Source organism: Gadus macrocephalus, chromosome 21, assembly GCF_031168955.1.
Source record: "Gadus macrocephalus chromosome 21, ASM3116895v1".
NCBI lineage: Eukaryota > Metazoa > Chordata > Actinopteri > Gadiformes > Gadidae > Gadus > Gadus macrocephalus.
Window position 1 is genome coordinate 8,742,443 of NC_082402.1, and position 18,823 is coordinate 8,761,265.

Consider the following 18,823-nt stretch of genomic DNA (forward strand, 5'->3'; position numbering starts at 1 on the left):
GAGAGAGAGAGAGAGAGAGAGAGAGAGAGAGAGAGAGAGAGAGAGAGAGAGAGAGAGAGAGAGAGAGAGAGAGAGAGAGAGAGAGAGAGAGAGAGAGAGAGAGAGAGAGAGAGAGAGAGAGAGAGAGAGAGAGAGAGAGAGAGAGAGAGAGAGAGAGAGAGAGAGAGAGAGAGAGAGAGAGAGGTCGTAAATCTCATTAAATGACCCTTGTCCAGACAAAAGCCTTGCTACACCTCACTCCATTCATCGACCCCTCTACCACCATGGCTAGTTACCGTGGTGATCTGGAGCAGATGGGCTGGCCGAGGGAATGATTAATGTAAGCACACACACACACACACACACACACACACACACACACACACACACACACACACACACACACACACACACACACACACACACACACACACACACGAGCGGAATCGAAATGAAAGATCTTTTTTTAGGAAGTACATAAAAAAGGTTTCCCAAGTCAACGCGTGGCGTTCTTTCTCCGGCTGCGTTGAGTGGATGTCGCAGGTCAAAGAGCTGCCACTACCCCCACGTCACTGGGCCCTCTAGCAGATTTACTGCCGGAGCCCTGTGGCGCTTAACGACAATGTCACGGCCCTTATTTCACTGCCTCTGTAATAATTGTTGCGCTCATAACATGCCTGTTAATGACCCAGGACTTGGAGCCTGAAGCCCAAAGCATACGGCTGTGACACAGAGAAATTACTTACTAATTTTGCCCTTCACCATTTGTGCTCTTTGTAATTGTGGCTTTATAAACAGTTGTGCTTTTAACCTCCAACAAGCATTTGTTTCACCTTATAATATAATAAAGAACAACAATGACTGTCCAACTGAATAAACAACACAGAGGCCATTTTGTATTTGCTATCTTGTTTTCCCTCCATCCCCCCCTCTTCCTGAAGACTCCTGAAACAAGGGATCCATTAAAGTACAGTAAGACGTACCCAGAGCTCCAACGTAGTCATTACTGGGCACAACTGCCAAACTAAATGTGCCAGAGGTCTGTTCGTACTTGTGGCAGCGTCGAAGGGACTGGGGTCGGCGCGGCGACCACAAACCACTGCAGTCTTTCCTCTCCTTTATTCACACCAGCCGGCCCGGCCTGTTTAGCAGAGTCGCCGTTGCCCCCGGAGACCGAAGCGTTTGGTATGATGTCCTGCCTCCGCCAATCGGCCAATCAGTGTTTGCGATGTCATTGACTGTATGGCTTAGAAGTACGTTTGGAACAACAACCTCCGTTTTCTCTCGTAGAGCTGTGTCTCTGACATGAAGGCTTGCTTAGTTGAAGATCGCGCGTGACACCCCGAATGTAAACGCCGTTTAACACCAGAAAAATTCTGGCATCGTTGCATTTTATGTTTTCAAAGTGAATACAGTGTTTAACATCAACGTCCATACAAGAACCGTCATGAACGCTGCAGGCTACATGAATGGTACTCAATGCATTACATTTTCATTTGTATCCATGTCATTCATATACTAGATCCACTGTAACCTACACTAGGATACTTCAATTGTATGCTATGGTCATCTTTTAGAGTACCATATTAAGCGCTATATAAATTTCATTTATTATTATTATATAAATTTCATTTATTATTATCTCATGGTTATGATACGTTAGCTTCTATGTGAGCCTACAGGACCTCTGAACTATGCGAGCTATATGAGAGCACGCTGGCTGTCTTCTGACCTGGAAGAGGTAGACGTCTCCGTAGGAGTTGCTGAGGCAGAAGACGTTCTCCTTTTTGGGGTGCTCCGGGGCCGCCTGGACGAGGCTGTCCTGGGCCAGCAGCGCGTAGCACGAGTCCTCCAGCTCCGCCGTGCTCTGCCCGTAGGTCTCGTAGAACAGCAGGGTGCAACCTGGAGGGAGGTCACAGGGTATCAGGTCAAGTAGGGCTTGGTGTAGTGGAATGTATGTGCCCATTGTTAAGTGTTAAGCGATTTAGCAAGAGGATTTAGATAAATCCGGATGGAAATAACTGAGATCTCAGTTAGTAGCAGGTGGGGTGTGGAAATTGCCCAAAAGTAGACTGCAAACATTGGGGTTCAAACCTAGCACCTTTCATGGGCAACACTGTCAACACCAGATTATCCTATCCCCAAATTGATCCGTTTAGAAACATAAATTGCGCCATGGCTGTTTCAATAGAGCTAGAGCTGCGCTGTTGTTTGAGTTAAGAGCTTTGGATAATGTTGGAAATAGCACAGAGTTTCTTATTCACGTTTACATTTCAGCAGACATGTCTCCGAGAGCCCCTACCTTTGAGCGTGACCCAGTAGTGTGTGTGTAGTGTGTGTAGTAGACTTGTCTCCGAGGTCCCCTACCTTTGAGCGTGACCCAGTAGTGTGTGTGTAGTGTGTGTAGTAGACTTGTCTCAGAGGGGGCCCCTACCTTTGAGCGTGACCCAGTACTGCTTCCACTTGCGTCGCGCTACCATCTCCAGCTTCTGGTCCTTGGTGACGGTGACGAGGGCCTTGAAGGACAGCCAGCCCGCCCTGCGGACCACGCCCTGCTCCTTCTCAAACAGGAGGTCCAGCTGCTCCAGGGAGCACCCCATGGACCCGCCGTTGCTCTCCCCCCCCCCGTCCCCTCCCCCCGCCATCTCCTCCCCCGCCCCCTCGTCCTCGTCCTCGTCCTCTTCGTCCACGGCCCCGTCCGAGGGGTTGGTGCGGCCCGCCTCGCTGCGGCCCGTCTCCAGCTCCTGCATGAAGTTCTGGTAGATGTTGTGACGCAGCGCCGCGTTACTGCTGCTGCAGCCAGGGGGGTGGTGCTGGGGGGGCTGGGCCTGCTGGAGGTGGCTCTGGGCCGGGGGCGGCGGGCTCTGGTTTTGAATGTGGAGGGGGTTGGTGGCCCACAGAGTGCCGGGCTGGAGGTGGTGGTGGTGGTTGTTGGGGTCGGGGTTGACGACGCCACCGCTGAAGGCTTCGCCGGTCTCGCTGCCGTATGGCTCCTTGGGGGCGGGGGGGGCACAGGGGTAGTTTGATTTGATGTGTGGTACAACTGATCAAGCCATGGTACGTGTTACTCTAACAGTTACAGCAGACCACCAAACACGAGAAAAAGAAAGATGACGGCGATAAGAAAAAAAAGAGGGCGATAAAAAAAAGGGAAGAATGAGGAAGGGAAAGAGAACGAAGATAATAAAAAAGAGAAAGTGGGAGGAAGATTAAAGTGTCATCTAATCAAATACAGGGAAACAACAGAGTACCACAGTCATTAGGTTGGTACATTGTAGCATGACTGGTTGTTTGGGTTGAGCTAGAACATCTCATTCCCTCACAGCGCTTGAACTACTTCGCCCTTACCCCTACCAGTCCACACACACCCACACAGCGCCTGCGGTGGCCACCCTGCATGACGACCACCAGCCTTCATCTGGACTAGTTCAGAGTCGGGCATCTTGCTCAAGGACGCCACCATACTGAGGGGGAATCGAACCGGAAAACCCCAGAGCGCTGGGAGACAATCTGTCTCTCTCCCCTCCTCTCCCCCAGTGCCAGGCTAACTTTAACCACAACAGATGTCCCTGATAAACCGCGTTGCTGGAGCACATCCACTTGCATTATTGAACTGGTTAATCAGCACGGGCACAGACATCGTCCTGGGCCAAGGCACGGAACAGGGCTCCTCTTACGGACAAAACTACCCTCAGCAGCAGCCCTCAACACGGCCACCACGGTGGCATCGGATGACCCTGTGTGGAACAGCATCCAGCGCTGTGCTTTGACGTGATGGATCAGTGAACAGCCTTCACAGAGTGTCTGGGAGAGGGAGGAGAGCCCCCTGCATCAGGTAATGTCGTCTCTCTCGGTATCCCCTTACGTGCACTGACTTTAGACACAGAAGTGATTTTTACTTGACCCTCTGTTGTCAAGATTTTGACTGTTACTATTATATCCCAATCCCTGCTCCTGGTAGAAAGCCCCCAGCTATTGTTGAGACTCTGGTCAGGATGTGAGCTCCTGTTGGACTTTGTAAACAGGATGTGATGTCAGCATTTGCTCACATGTCAGAGTGTTAAAGAGCAGCATGGCAGACTTGAAGAATGGTTATGATAAACAATTCTGCTTCTACTGCTTCTATAATGAAACAACATTTCAGCTTCCACTGCAACTGCTACATGCATTACATGTTTGCGCCACTACATTTGAAATATTCAAAATTGCTCAAGACTGCTCAAGAACCAGGAACTGGTCCCAAAGACACTTAAACATACAACACGTAGAGAAGTATACAAACAGATGAACAAATATGTCAAAGAAAAATCCTGGGAAGACAAAGAAACAGTGAAACATAGAAATACATAAACAGACACAGACGAACATAGAAAGACAGACGGAGGGGAAAAACACACCACTGACGAAGAATACCACAACAGAACAGATAGCGACCTGCCGCCCCCTCACCTGCATCCGCCGCTTCTTCCTGCTCAGACTTCCCGTCCAGTCGCTGAGGCGTCTGATGCGGTTCTTCAGGAAGTCCTTCCGGTTGTTGCCCGGGGCAACGACGGCGTCGGCGCCACCGTCACAGCCGGCCCCCGCCTTGGGGCAGGGTAGCGTGCGCGATGAGTAGCCGTCCTCGAATGTCTCCTCCCGTACGGCGGCGGCGTCCCGGGGGAAGGAGGGGGAGCCCCTCCCGGGGAGGGGGCCGTGGAGCTGGGGGCCTGCAGCCGTGGGGAAGGGCGCCACGCTGGCGTGGCGGGGGGAACTCACGAAGCCCGGCGAGCCCAGGGCGGAGTCCCGCGTCTCGGACTCGACGGCCGAGTCGCCCATGTCGCTGTCCTCGGTGCGCCCGGACGAACACGTGATGAAGCTCCCGCTGCCCGCCGCTTGGGCGCCGGTGTTGCCGGTGGCGCCGGGGAACAGGAGGCTGCCGCTGAAGCCCCCCGTGGAGACGTCGTCCATCTGGGCGGAGGAGAAGGTGTTGTAGCCGCTGCTGGCGTAGCCCACGCTGGCGTCCTCGGGCCCGCAGATGAACACGCTGTCCGCTAGCTCGCCATTAACGCCGCCGCCGCCGCCGCCGCCGCCGCCGCCAACCCCCCAGGGGGAGTCGTACCAGGAGCCGTCCGAGCTCAGGGAGCTGCCCTTGCTGGTGCGCAGCACCTCGGGCCCCTTGGAGGCGGCGGGGGGGCCCTGGGGTCCCGGGTCCCCCGCGGCCGGGACCACCCGTCCGTTGGTGAACTCCACCCTCATGCTGCCGTCCTTGCTGAGCAGCACCTTGGGGCTCCCGCCCCGCTTCTCCAGGGGCCCGCCCCCACCTCCTCTGATGCTGCTCTCCAGGTAACCACGACAACCGCCGTCGATTTGACCCCCAACTTGGGATACATTGTCTCGGATCGGTCCTCCCGTCGTGATAGCGCCCCCGTGTGGAAGGTGTTGGTACTGCCAGGAGCTGTTGGGCTGGGGGTAACCGCGGGCACCGGCCCCGGCCCGGGCCCCGGCCCCGGACCTGCTGCCCTGCCACCAGCACTGGGCGGAGGGCACCTCCTTGCCCCGCTTGGAGGACGAGGAGGGGAAGCCGGAAGAGCAGGACTTGCCAGGAGCGATGATGCTGCCGAACTGGCTGTCGGTGTTTCCCATGGCGATCTGTTGGAAGGGAGACACAAAGATGATGGCACGTGACATCATCAAGGGGAGACCATGAGGGAGGGAGTGATGGGGAAAGTAGGGAAATAACCAAAACTGAATATATAACGGATGATCAGGCGGGAAAAAGAAAGTGAGTGAGCTATGACAAAAAATACAAATAAATATAAATGAAAGAAACTGGAAAATTACACCGGTATATGACATCATCGAGTGGAGACTGTGCGTGAGTTGTGGGAAAAAGTATAAAAATAACCAAAAAACAATTAATGCATGAAAGAAAATGGAGGAATATTTCAATATTACATATTTCAATATTACAATTCGTCATTTCGTTTTCTAAGTTGTAGCTAATTTCACTTTTAGTGCTTTGGCAGCAAAACTTTAAGTTCTCCATACAAAAAAATCCATTATAATATTAAATCATATTCTGTCATGAAGAATGAGAAAATCTGTAAAAAAAATACTTTTGAAAAAGCTATTAGAAAAGTATTAAACAAAAAATAATGAAATAGAAAGAACTGACCATTTCAGGTAGACAGCGACTATACAAAAAGGTATCATAGCATGATGCAATGCACATGCAACATGCATTTGTCTCTGCTCATTTTGAGAATAAACATGCACATGCACACACATACAGCAATACACACAAACACACGTGCAACAGCGAGCCTTACCAGTTGCAATGCTTCGTACTCCTGCTTCTTTTCATGCTCCTGTTTCCTCGTCGGTAGCTGGCTTTCGTATGGCAGCTCCTCTCTCCGTCGCCTCCAGCTGCTCTCTCTCTCTCGCTCTCTCTCTCTCACTCTCCCTCTCGCTTTCCCTCTCGCTCACCAGATCATCTGTCCAGGCAGAAAAGGAAAGAGAAAGGAGGGGAGGGGGAAGAGGAGGAGGGGCTTAAGTAAGTAAGCAATTTCCACACAGACGTGGCTGTTGTGAGTGGTGGAGGTTGGTGCTGTGGTCTTCCACTCCCCCTCCCCATCCGCCATCCAAGCCCCCCCCCCCCCTCCATTTCCAACCCCTACCCATAATCTAAACACACTTCACCCCCCCCCCCCCCCCACCCCACCCCACCGTGCCGGGCTCCCCAGCTCTTCCTATGACGTCGTGCTCGCTTGTTGAAGGGGGCCCATTTAAAAAGGCTGCCTATTACCGCCACTACTCCTCCTGTCTGATGTTTACTTTGCCCCGCTGCAATTTCAAACCAATTCATCCACTGTTTTCTTTCCTTCTTCTTTCAATGTTTTCGCCGGGCCTGTTTTCTTCTGCTAGTCCCCCCGAAAACCGCCGGGACTGAAGTCCTCTGGGAACCAAGCGTTATTTCAATAACGGCGTCACAAGTCTACCTGTGTTCTGGGTTTTTAGTCGCTATACACAACTGAGGACGCCTTTGAGATGAAAGCTTCTTCGCCAGGAGGCAGAGCAAAACCCTCTCAAATACAAACCTAAACACACTAAAAACAGGAGAGACACTGTGTTTGGTGTGGTGTTTAGTCTGGTGAGGCAGGGCGTGTTTGGCGACAGTAGCCTGTATGGAAGCAGATACACTGACCCTAACTGTGTCGGCTAAACCATCCTCCCATCAAACCACACCACAACAAACTCTGAAGCCTGACCAGGCCAAGGGAGGAAACACAATGAGATAGATAGAACTTTTATCCTCTCCTTTTTTTTTCCTTATATTTTCCTCTTCCCTCCTCTTCTGTCAGACAAACTACTTGTGGCGTCAATACCTACTTATACATGAGTTACGATCGCCATATCGTCCACAGAAATAAAACATAAACATAACACTGAGGAACTCTTGAGCCACGGGCTGCGATTAGCATTCTAATTCCCTGCACAGCTAGGAGAGGTCAAAGGTTAGCATGGACCCGAGGTTCAGGCGAGGAGTGAGCGGGGCTGTCTCCATAGCGGCACAATGCACTGCTTACCCTGAACAAGCATGCGACCTTTGACCCTTTCATTGAACTAGGAGGGGAGGCCTCCAGCTGAAGGTCCTCCAGCTGCCAGGGTCCACAAGACCAGGGAGTTGAGGAATTCTTCACGGGGAACTCCGCAAAAAACTTAATTTAAAATAAAACATCACAAACTTTGCTTTTCCTCATGTTGAGATTGTTATGGATAACATAATTGTCCGTCTGTAGCCAAGTGCCTCATCCCAAACAGCATACTGTTTAAAGTTAATCTAGATAAATGGAAATTTGGGAAAATGAAGGATATTTGTGTGTGTGTAAGGGAAGTGATGGTGGTGTGTGTGTGTGTGTGTGTGTGTGTGTGTGTGTGTGTGTGTGTGTGTGTGTGTGTGTGTGTGTGTGTGCGTGTGCGTGTGCGTGTGTGAGTGTGGGTGTATGTGTGTGAGAGAGAGAGAGTCTTTCAAACACTTGATATGGAAAGTGTGGGGCTGAATAGACGGACGCAGATGTCATCAAAGACAAAACCCCAACGCCTGCACTTGAACCGGGGATGTCACTGGCAGGCACGTCCAATAGAAGCGGCCGATCCGTCCTGACACACGTGAGACCCCAGAAATCACACTCTTCTCTGGCTCCCGGCCAATCAGAGGTTCCTATGTGTTCGCTTAACCCCGCCCCCCCCAAGTGACCCACAGGTCGGGGTCTGGGCAGCAGCAGCAGAAGCAGCGGTGGAGGAAGAGGTGGTGGCGGTGGAGAGCTTCGACCCAGACCAACATCTCTGAAGAAGAAGTGGGCTTGGTCGGTCGCCCACCTTTTGTCTGGGGTCTCCCATCCACCATCTGCTGCCTCATAGGGGCAACCCCCCAAACCCCCAAGACCCAGTCCCTGGGGACCCCTCGCATTCTACCACAGAACAAAGAGCCGTCAGGCCCTGAACCAACGACCCCCCCCCCTCCCGACGCAGCAGACATGGGGCCGGCCGTACTGCAGTCGGGATTCCCCCTCTGCCGTGGATGAAGTGACGGCTGAATGCGGGGTTTGATGCTGGGCCTGTATGGAGGAATGCCACCTGTTCCCAATACACGTGTCACTTCCCATTATCCCCACGGTGTCCAGGCACTGTGGCCCTCTGTATGCAGGCTCCCCCGCCGGCCAGAAGCCATTAAGGCTCTGGTTTGGCCAGGAGACGTTTTAATGGCCTCTTCTTGTAATCGTTGTGTATTGTATCCCCTGAGCCATCGTTATATTCGTCCAATAGGAGGGAGTTAGTCATACGATGGCCAAATTCGCGGTTTTGGACCGGTGTGGTGGGTTGGGCTTACTTATTCCGTCTCTGTTGTGCCGTGGTGCTCTTGTGCACAACTAGGGCACCTCTAAGCAGTGTCTGTTGCAGGGCTGAGAGGTGCACTTGGAGTCTCGGACATGAATACTATTAAAAAAAACTTCTTCCACAGTTTCCGGGAACATTTGTGAAGGGTTTGACTTTACTGAACCGAATATACAGATAAAAGTAATTTGAGGGAGAGGTCATAACATGTTAGCTATTATTTGAATGGTATTAGTTTATATAATTGTGTTGTTTTGAGACATCTGCGTAAAGCGTGCATCGTTTTTTTATTGGGAATTATTTTCGCATTTTATTGAGATTATTTCATCATGATTTATATAACTGGATTTTTCTCCGATAGTCTATTCAGGCCAGTCATCAGTCCTCATAAACTGGATGCGTCGGTGTCATTCCATCCCTAGTTTATAGCCGGGATCAACTCCAGCAGTGCCTCTCTCGAGACCAGAGAGGACCTGGCAGAGGCTGAAAGAGCGCCAGAGTTTTCCCAAACAAACTGTGGTTGTCATTAAAGCCAGAGCACTCAGTGATTCAGCCTGGAGATTCGTTCCGTGTGTGTCATCGGAGCGCAGAGTAGCCACCGTGCCCTTCTCTGAACAACAACATGAGACGGTTCAACATGGAACCAGGACCGCTCAGTTCATGAAGACCATGAGGAGAGCGGAGGACGAGGACGGAGCAGAAAGAGAGAAGAGAGGAGAGGAGAACGGTGGGTAGGAGGAGTGGATGGAGGGGAGAGGGTGGGGATAAGAGGGAAGAGGAAGGCAGAGAGAGGTAGAGAAGAAGAGGAGTGGGAAGGAGAGAAGCGAGGGAGGAAAAGCGTCCAGAGGGGTGGAGGAGAGGAGATTAGGAATGGAGAGGAAGAGAGGAGGGAGTGAAAGATGGAAGAGAGGAGGAGAGAAGAGTCGAGGTAAGCGGACAAGGGAAGATCAGGGTGGGAGGAATAGAGGATAGGATGGTAGAGAAGAAGAGGAGAGGTAGAAGGAGAGAAGAGGGAGATCGGCGCAGAGCTGAGAATGTAATGTAAATGTATGTAATGTAATGTAAATGTATGTAATGTAATGTAAATGTATTTGTGAAGCACATTATAAAAACAACAACAGTTGACCAAAGTGCCAAAGCGAAGGGGGGAGGGGGGTGAGAAGAGGAGATGGAGGGAGAGGCGAGGCGGGAGACGGGTAGCAACAGAGAGGAGAGATGAGGGGGAGGAGAGGAGGCGGCCAGAGGAGAGTTGGAGGGGCTGGCTGTGGGGTGTGTGGTGGTGAAGGCTCTGGAACGGTTCTGGCTGTGGAGAGGGGATGGAGGAGGGGAGTGGGAGAGGGGGGGGGGGGGTCTGTGGTGACGGGCAGGCAGCCACCTGGGAGCGAGCCTGACTGGGACTCTTGTTCCAGCCAGCACACCCCCAGTAGCATGGTGCTGGACTGAGACAGGCTGCTGATACGCACGCACACGCACACACACACACACACACACACACACACACACACACACACACACACACACACACACACACACACACACACACACACACACACACACACACACATGCATGCCGGCACATGCATGACCCATGCCACACGTGAGAAACATCTTATTTTTGTCTCGCTATAAACCTTCATCGCTCCACTTTTCCTCTTAATGAAGCTAGTGCTCTCTCTCTCTGTATCACTTAGTCTCTCTACCAGCTCATCTCCTTAACCCCTCATCAACCAATCAACAACGAATGCATCGACTTATAACAATGACTTTCCCGTTACTGATTAACCTCTCTCTTTCTCTCTGTCCTTTCAATTATTCCATCTCTTTTGCCTTATCCGTTCCATCCGCCATTCCTAAGAATCATCTAACCATCCCAATCATATCGGTCTCCCTATCTCTCCCTATTTCTCGGTTGAGGATGGGGGTGGTGGTGACAGACACACGGTAGTCGACAATGAAGGCGGCAGGTGGCTTTATTGTGGTTCTCAGGTGATGGGAGGTTGGGGGAAAGAAAAACATCCTGGTGTTCAGACCTCAGAGAGGCGACGGAGCTACCGGCCTTTTGTGTTTCGCTTTATCACAGAGTCTCAGACATAATATACATACTTTATTTGGCCCGCCTTAATCCATAATAAGGCGTTCCAGGCCTCCGACACCTGTACTTTGTGCAGTGCTGATAGCAGGGCGGTTGTTTTGGTTCATGCTCGGGGGGTCGGTAGCAGAAACAGATTAGAGCGTAGCCTAGATCTGTCATTCAACCGACCAACATTTGTCAGGATTGTAGCCAGCTGACTAAATCTGCTAAATGCATGGGTTATGCTCCCTGTAGCAAAACCGTGGCAACGTTTCTTTGCAGTAAACATAAGACGGCAAGCATAGAGAATGCTAGTAAATGTTGCCGTTGTCTTAAAATGACCCCCTCCCCGACGACAGTTACCACGGGGACGTTCCGAGGTTGCTAACACACAGGCAGATCGACTGGTGCCCCCCCATTGGATTGGTCTTGTAGGTCACTATTGTTGTTGTGGGTCTGTGTGTCTCGTGTACTGTGGTACTTTGGTACCGTCCTAAATATATGGCCTGTTAAGCCCTTTGAGACTGTACCCGTGATTAAGGGCTATACACATACGATTGAATTGAATTGAATTACCAGGTTAGTCTGCTAGAGGGTTAGGTATGTACCAAGTAACAAGAGTTTGTGTCTAAGAAAGTAGCTAATTTAATAAAAGTCTGGTCGCTTTTCTTTGATAACACAAATAATCCAATCTGCTTAAATCAAACGCACAACGCTGAGGCACACACAGGTCTCCTTGTGGTCTTTATAAGTGTAATACCTTCAACTTAACAACCCTTGCCAAACTCTTATCCAAGATGAGGACATTGGAACCTAGGAGCCGTTGTTTTCTACCATTAATCTCACAGATAGCATCAGAACCCTTCAGCTCTACCACAGAGCCCAACGCCTTTCCCCACCTCAAGACCAACATTTACCCTTCGTGTGGGAACAAAAACCGCAACAGTCCCTCCTCTCTGCCCCTCTTGAGAAATACAAAGGGGGTCTTCGATAAGGAGCAGGCAGCGACTGGGGGCCACGGGGCCACCAACCCAACTCTCTCTCCCTCTCTCTGCCACAGGAAGTGAGTCCAGTGTGAGGGAGAGGTCTGTTTCCTGTTTCGGGCTGACTGGGGCCCTTGTGCTCGAGATAGCAGCGACAGACGGGGCGGGGGCCCCTGGAACCGGGAGGGGCCAAACGTTGCGTTCGGTGTGGCCCCTGTGCACAGCTGCTTCCTCCTCTCGGGGTTTAGCATGCAAAGCAGAAAATACTGAGGGGCATTTATAGATGTTTTAACCTCCCTGGTGTTTAGCTGACACTCCTCTGCAGAGACACACGCACATACGCACACACATACAGAAGTCACAATGTGCATGAGGGCAAAACGGTCCTGCCTCGCTCAACTGGTAGAGCAAGGCATCCACTGTGCCAGGGTTAGGGCCCGGGGTTCAATTCCCTACTGGGCCCACCCATGCTTACAGTGCATGCACTTGGGTTATTGTAATATGCTTTGGATGGAAACGTCCAAATGGGTGTATTATTATGAAAATTAGCTCGCTATCAGATAATTTTATATTTATAAATATAGTTACACACACTGGGTATAGTTGGTTTCATACTGGGATACATCGGGACTAGATTAAATGCGATAAGAAGCAGCTGTTATACATTTCGTGAGCGTCCAGCCAGCAGGGACTTAAGAAGAGACAAACAAAGCTACATGGAGGTCAAGATAGTAGGTTTGGGATTTACGTGCTTGTTCAACTGAAGGGTTTGGCGGTTTGAGAAAGTACATGAGGACAAGTCCTCTGTGGTCACTACGGAGATAACGACATAAAGGAACATACCCTCAGTTGTATCACGTTGTTGTGTTTAAAGATGGGAAGATAACCTTCTGGCTGGGTCAGTAGCCCAGCCGGAGGAGTAATGATATTGACTTGGCTCCTCTTCGGTCGGCCACCTTTCCCCTGATCTCTCAGGACAGATGAGTGAGTTGCCCGATTACTCTTAGATGCCTCCTCCAGGCCACACGTCTGCCTTTGAGGGAGACTCATATTGACTCACCGGATCCAAAAATACTTATTGAAGCTCCTTGGATTCTGGGTTGTATTCCGGTTCTGGATTTCTGGATCCAGAACTAAACCTATTCAAAATATTTGCAAGGGACCCACCAGGGTGGTCTTGTCAGAGCAGTCTATTACAGGCGCTCTACTACTTTCTGGAAGTAGGAAGGCTATTCATGTCATCAAGAGTGTGTCTCACCCTAGGGATACTCTGTCTACACTGTTGTTCTGCCATCATAGAGCCATCAGTACCAGCACCAACAGACTGAGGAACTAGATTCTGGTTTCTACTCTCAGGATGCTCATATGATCTGACCTGTTAATACTGTCACCGGCAATGAGAAAAGTCAACGTGGACACATTGTATTCAACCAGCGACCCTTCACCACAATACCTCTCAAATCTAAAACTCTCAATCTAAACCTAGCGCTAGGACCTAATCCCCCGGCCGCCATCCGTTAGCCTCTGTGAAACGGCTGGCGTTTCATTCGATTAGCCACCAATTAGAACACCCCGGGAGATCACCGTGCTCCCCAGCAGCCGTTAAGTGTTATCCATGGCAACGGGAGGCTGAGTTAACAGGCCAACAACACTTTTCCTGGGGGATGGTGTTGAAGTCAGTGCGGGGGTGGAAAAGAAACACTAGATGGATTCCAAAATGGCTGTTTTGTTGCTTTCTCTTTTTTTCTATGTGGGTGAAGTAAACAGTTTTCCCCCTGGAAGGGTTTTCTGTCGGAGGGACCGCCGCCAGGACAAGATGACTATTCCTGGACCGGCCCCTCATCGCCCGCCAGGAGTCGACGGAGGAAATAGAACGAGGGAGAATTTTTGTTGAGTGAGGTTATACACACGACGCTCTGGTACGCTGCCTACAAGACTGCTGGGACCCGGGCAGACGCTCCACAGAGACCCCTCAATCTAACCTACTGACTGACCCAAGGCCTCACTGATTAACCAACCAACTACCTTACTGACAAACGTGTGAACGGACTAAGTGATTCATGTACAGGATATCTCATTTTTGTGGGATGTAAAGGGAGGACTTTAAATACATCAAATGAAAATGAATTGAAATATAAACATTATTTATTTTTGTATCCTCTGAATTTCCGAAGAACCAGGGATTGGCTAAGTTCCGCTTTTCCAAACGGATGGAATTTACTCCAAAGTATTTTAAACATGACATCTGCCACAGTGACATCTACACAGCCCAGACTCCCGACCACGCCCGTCATTCAGACCGGCGGCCAACACGAGTCCCAAACAAACCGGCTCCGGACAACTGGCCCCGTTGTTCAACTCTCTTCCCCTTTCTTCCGCGCTCACAGCGTGGCCAGAGACGTTTGATTATTTCTCTGAACACACTCTCTTTTCTTCCCCGACTCTTTTGTCCAATATCTGGGGGCTTGTGAGGGAGGGGGAGAGGGAGGGGGAGAGGGAGGGGGATGGGGAGGAGGAGGGGGAGGAGAGGGGGGAGGCTCCCTGATGCGGGCCCTTCCATTCAGCCTCCAGATGCTGTGTGACCGCCGTAGACGTCGACACGCGGGCCCTCCGTGGTAGAGGAGGACGTTGTGGAGCTCATTGTAGCTCTGTATCTACCCAGTGTTTATGATGCACACCCGCCTGGAAAGGAGGGGGCTGTGTAGTGGAGTGGCTAAGGCCAACTCCCAGCCAAAAGGTTCTGGGTTCGATCCCCCAATGTCCGTAACCTACCTGTAAGCATCCTTGAGCAACATGCCCCTTGCCACTACCTGTTCCTTAATCACATGCATCTCCATTCACTGTTGCTTCAAATGAAAGCATTTTCTCAAGAGCCAAAGAGCACATGCAGCATATTTTCCCTTTGATGTTTCCCATTGACACAGAGGCACACATAACCGGATTGCCCGTTTGCAGGACCGTGCCACGGCACAGAAACGCACACTCACTCACGCATACAAGCTAATGAGCAGGATACAGGGGTTTTGGCTGAGCCTGTGTCAACACAGACGCACCGCAGGGTAAACAGAAGCTTAGTGTGCATGGTTGGAGGGGGGTTGCAGGGGAAGGAATTGAGGTGATTTTTCTTTGAAATGCAATAATTTGTACCTGTGGTTTTCTACCTGAGTCACCAAATTGTTTCCATTCCAACGGCGACCCTCACTGTGTTGGCTCATTAGTAGAACTAGCTAGTGGTGAGTTGTGCTAGCCAGACCAAGAGTGTTTTGGGAGGAGGGCAGAAGCTCAGGAGGTAGAGGCAAGCTTCTTCAATCCTCGTCATCTCAGGAATTGGCTGGTTGCTGGCTAAAGTGACAACGTGTCATTGATCAAGATACCCAACTCACACCTAAATGGCCCTGACATGCTATGTTGCCATGCCTGCACTGTGCCATGAATGTCAACAAAGGGTGCCTACCACTCATTGTCAACCACTGGGTGTCAACCAGCGTACGTAAAGAGCTTGGAGCAGCTCTCGTCGCTACAAGAGCCACACGAGATACATGGTGTTAATTCACCATGAACTCACTCGTCTAGTCGAGTGTTCTACTAAATTCTGTGGAAAACTCGACATCACATTCATAGACTTTTGCATTGGGGAGGGGGAAACTTGGCTGTCCTGATGGGATGAGCCTACCCTAGTTGAATAAGGATTCAGCATGAAAGCTTTCATGATCCGAGTGTCGACCATCTCAACTTTTTAATCTAGGGGTCCGCGACTCATCTCCAACTAGATTGAGCCATCCCGTACCCGTAGTTTAAGCATCAAGCTCTATACCAACCATGGTAGCCTCAGGGGAACAGGAACAAAGAGAGCCATTCGTGACAGAGCGGACATCATTCCCTGGACGGGTCAGCTTATAGGTACGATGATCAGTGGGTCTTGAGCGTCGGCCAGCACCTAAGCACTGAGCCGGCTGGAATGTGAAAGCTTTCACAGCGGAGCTGTCGGAGGTTCAGCTAGCTTCACAATGCAGAGTCCACATCCACCAATTGTGTTGAGGGGCCTGTTGTGATAGGCCTCATTGTGTCGTGGGCGGAGCCAGGCACCATGGGGAATATGGCGATGGAAGAGAACTTGATTCGAGAGAGCAGGAGGAGGCTGCGTCCTTCTCTCTCTACACAAGCTCTCGTGAGCTCTTCTGGCAGCGCAGAAAAAGCCTTCGTCAGACACACGTAACACACACACACAGGCCAGGTTGGTGAACTTATACTGCTGGGTCGACACCAAATACCAGAAGGTGAGAGGCATGACTTGAGTAAATGTGCACACACACACTAGCACACATGCACGCACAAGCGTACACACACACACACACACACACACACACACACACAAAAGCGTACACACAAACACACACGCACGCACTATGAAACACACCTGTAATAAGAATACCAGCTCTGACCCGGGAAGATCATTTATATTGTTAGAGCCAACATGGTGTCCAGTGTGTATCTTACATATGTAATATGTTCATATTGAAGCTAAACAGGATATAAGATCACAACATGGGAGGAATGTCAGTTGATCCCAGAGGATTTGATTGGATTGTGCTGAAGTAACAAACCACGCTGGTAGCCGTCTGTGTTAGCACGTTTCAGACTGTAGATGAAAGGGGGGGCAGAAATGCCCTGCTGTTATTGTCTAAAAATGTCAACCTTCTAGCACGCACTATTGAGCCAAAGGAATTATTAGTTTATGTTTTGATGACATCTATGATGGAGTCCCATTTTGGCCATGAGGTATGACATACGCATGCACACACGCACACGCCATGCATGAATGCAGAGCGCATGCACGCCATTACACCGTTTCCTATCGCCATCGTCTGACCTATCAGAAAGAGTCTCTTATCCGGAGTTTGACGAACTCGGCCATTAGGTCAAGCAACCCCCCCCATCCCGTGTCCTTTTCTCGTCATACAGATGAGAACAAATATAGCCTCTACTTTCCTCTCCACCCGCCAGTCCAGAGGAAAGAGGAAAGGACACACCTTGGGGTGTTTAAAGAGGGTTGTTTAAAGAACGTGACGTCCAGTGTTTGGCTCTCACTAATTTTAGGAAAGTAAATCTGTAGAAGATAAGATTAACCAATCAGAGGCCTGAGGCGATGTCAGGTGATTTGAACGGTTGAGAATGTTTCACGGTCATTCTGCCCGACGATATCTGTGAACAATGGGAGCTTCCCCAGGAAAGATCTCTTTTCTCTTGCTGGTGGCTTCTGCTCCTACTGGGTTGTACAGTTGAGCTAAGCTTAGTGATCTGCTCCTCCCAATATGAGAACATCCAACCCCACCTCTGCCACATCCCTTTGCATTACATAAGAGCTCCAATCCGCTGGGAACACAATGAGCAAGTGGGAGATTTTTTGTCAACTTCTTTAGCTATTACACATATTATCCTTGTTGGGACTGTGAGAAAATCCATACATAATTATAATAGTAAATGAATCCCTGTGTTTATATCAGTTATAACTGCTTTTCTGCAGCTTCATGAGCTGGAGAACAGCTCAAAGTCTAGTAGGAAAGTTAAAGTCCACATTCCCCAATTCCATATTCTGTTCTTAAGGTTCATAAAGTTTTTCTACCAGGACCAGACAGGCCATTGTTTTCATGAGGGAACACACATTTGGATGCTGCATCCATCTGATTTGCATTTTCAGCAAGACTGACTGCAGCAGAGCTCCTCCGGTGCTGTGCTGCCTGGCGGGTCTTTTACATTTATACATTTATTCTGCCTTCAAGGCCTTCAAACTATTTTATCTGACACTCTGCCAGTCTTTGCATTTGTAACATTTCAGTAAGCAGATCATGAATAGACCCAGTAAATGTTCCGCAGGACATTGAGAGTATACTGCTGACTCTCTCCAAGGACAAGCGATAGAAATGTAAGGAGTTCTCATATTACACAACACTGGCAAAGGAGGAGAAGATGGAAAACAATGACGACTTTGGTTGGAGACCGACCCAGAGAGAGAGCGAGAGAGACCTAGAATGAGAGGTAGATCGAAAGAGGGACAGATAGAGAGCAAGACTCTGAGAGAGAGAGGGGGGGGGGGGGGACGTAGAGAGAGCAAGCCTCTGAGAGAGAGAGAGAGAGCGAGAGAGAGCGAGCGAGAGCGAGAGCGAGAGCGAGAGAGAGAGAGAGAGAGATAGCCTGTTTGTTTCAGGTGCTGAACTAGTCTAAATCCACTTTTTTGGATGCTACCCATTGCTACCCATAAATCAGTGGTGGCAAGGACAGGAAGGAAGTCAGCAGACAGTTAACCAATGAGCTCCAACCAACATTAACCCAACAGGAAGCTGGGAACTGGCTTAATGAGTCAAGGTTGGACCAAGAGGAGGGATTTCCTGTTAACTGGTACAGCTGTACTCTGACAACTCTGGAACTGCAGTATGAATGTGTACAAGTACTATGAAACCAAGGACTGGGACTACATACTGTATTGGCTGCATCAAATGTGGTATGCGTGTGTGTGTGTGTGTGTATAGAGTTCACAACCTAAAGGGGATTATACTGCTGTGGGAATATCAGAGAGAGAGAGAGGGAGGGAGAATGAGAGAGAGAGAGAAAGATTAATAGCTAATACGCTGGTAATAATAAACAGCTGTGATACAGAGAGAAGCTCATAAAGACCGTAAGAAAAGTTCTTTCTGGGGTTTGTTCATTAAGGCCAGTGCCGTCCTGGGAACAGACTGGTGATGTCACGACGAGGACCAGAAAGACTCAACACAGCTGGACTCACAACACACCCAAACTCACCTCACTTCAGGGGGGGAACTCTCAGGACCCGACCCACGACAGAATCCTCGTTCACACACACACACACACACACACACACACACACACACACACACACACACAAGTCAACGGCCACAGG

At 50.2% G+C, this 18,823-nt stretch overlaps 1 protein-coding gene across 3 annotated transcripts in view; it reads right to left on the reverse strand.

Annotated features, from left to right (window-relative positions):
- The window catches only part of LOC132449494 (rho guanine nucleotide exchange factor TIAM2), a 41,577-nt gene that overhangs the window by 16,698 nt on the left and 6,056 nt on the right, over nt 1–18,823 (reverse strand). For all 3 annotated transcript variants that reach the window (XM_060041157.1, XM_060041156.1, XM_060041155.1), the window contains exons 2-5: nt 6,288–6,452; nt 4,429–5,607; nt 2,414–2,972; nt 1,712–1,881 (exon numbers count right to left, since the gene is read on the reverse strand). In XM_060041157.1, the coding sequence (XP_059897140.1) occupies nt 1,712–1,881; nt 2,414–2,972; nt 4,429–5,601 (1,902 nt within the window). In that variant the 5' untranslated portion in view covers nt 5,602–5,607; nt 6,288–6,452. The remainder of the gene's footprint in view (nt 1–1,711; nt 1,882–2,413; nt 2,973–4,428; nt 5,608–6,287; nt 6,453–18,823) is intronic.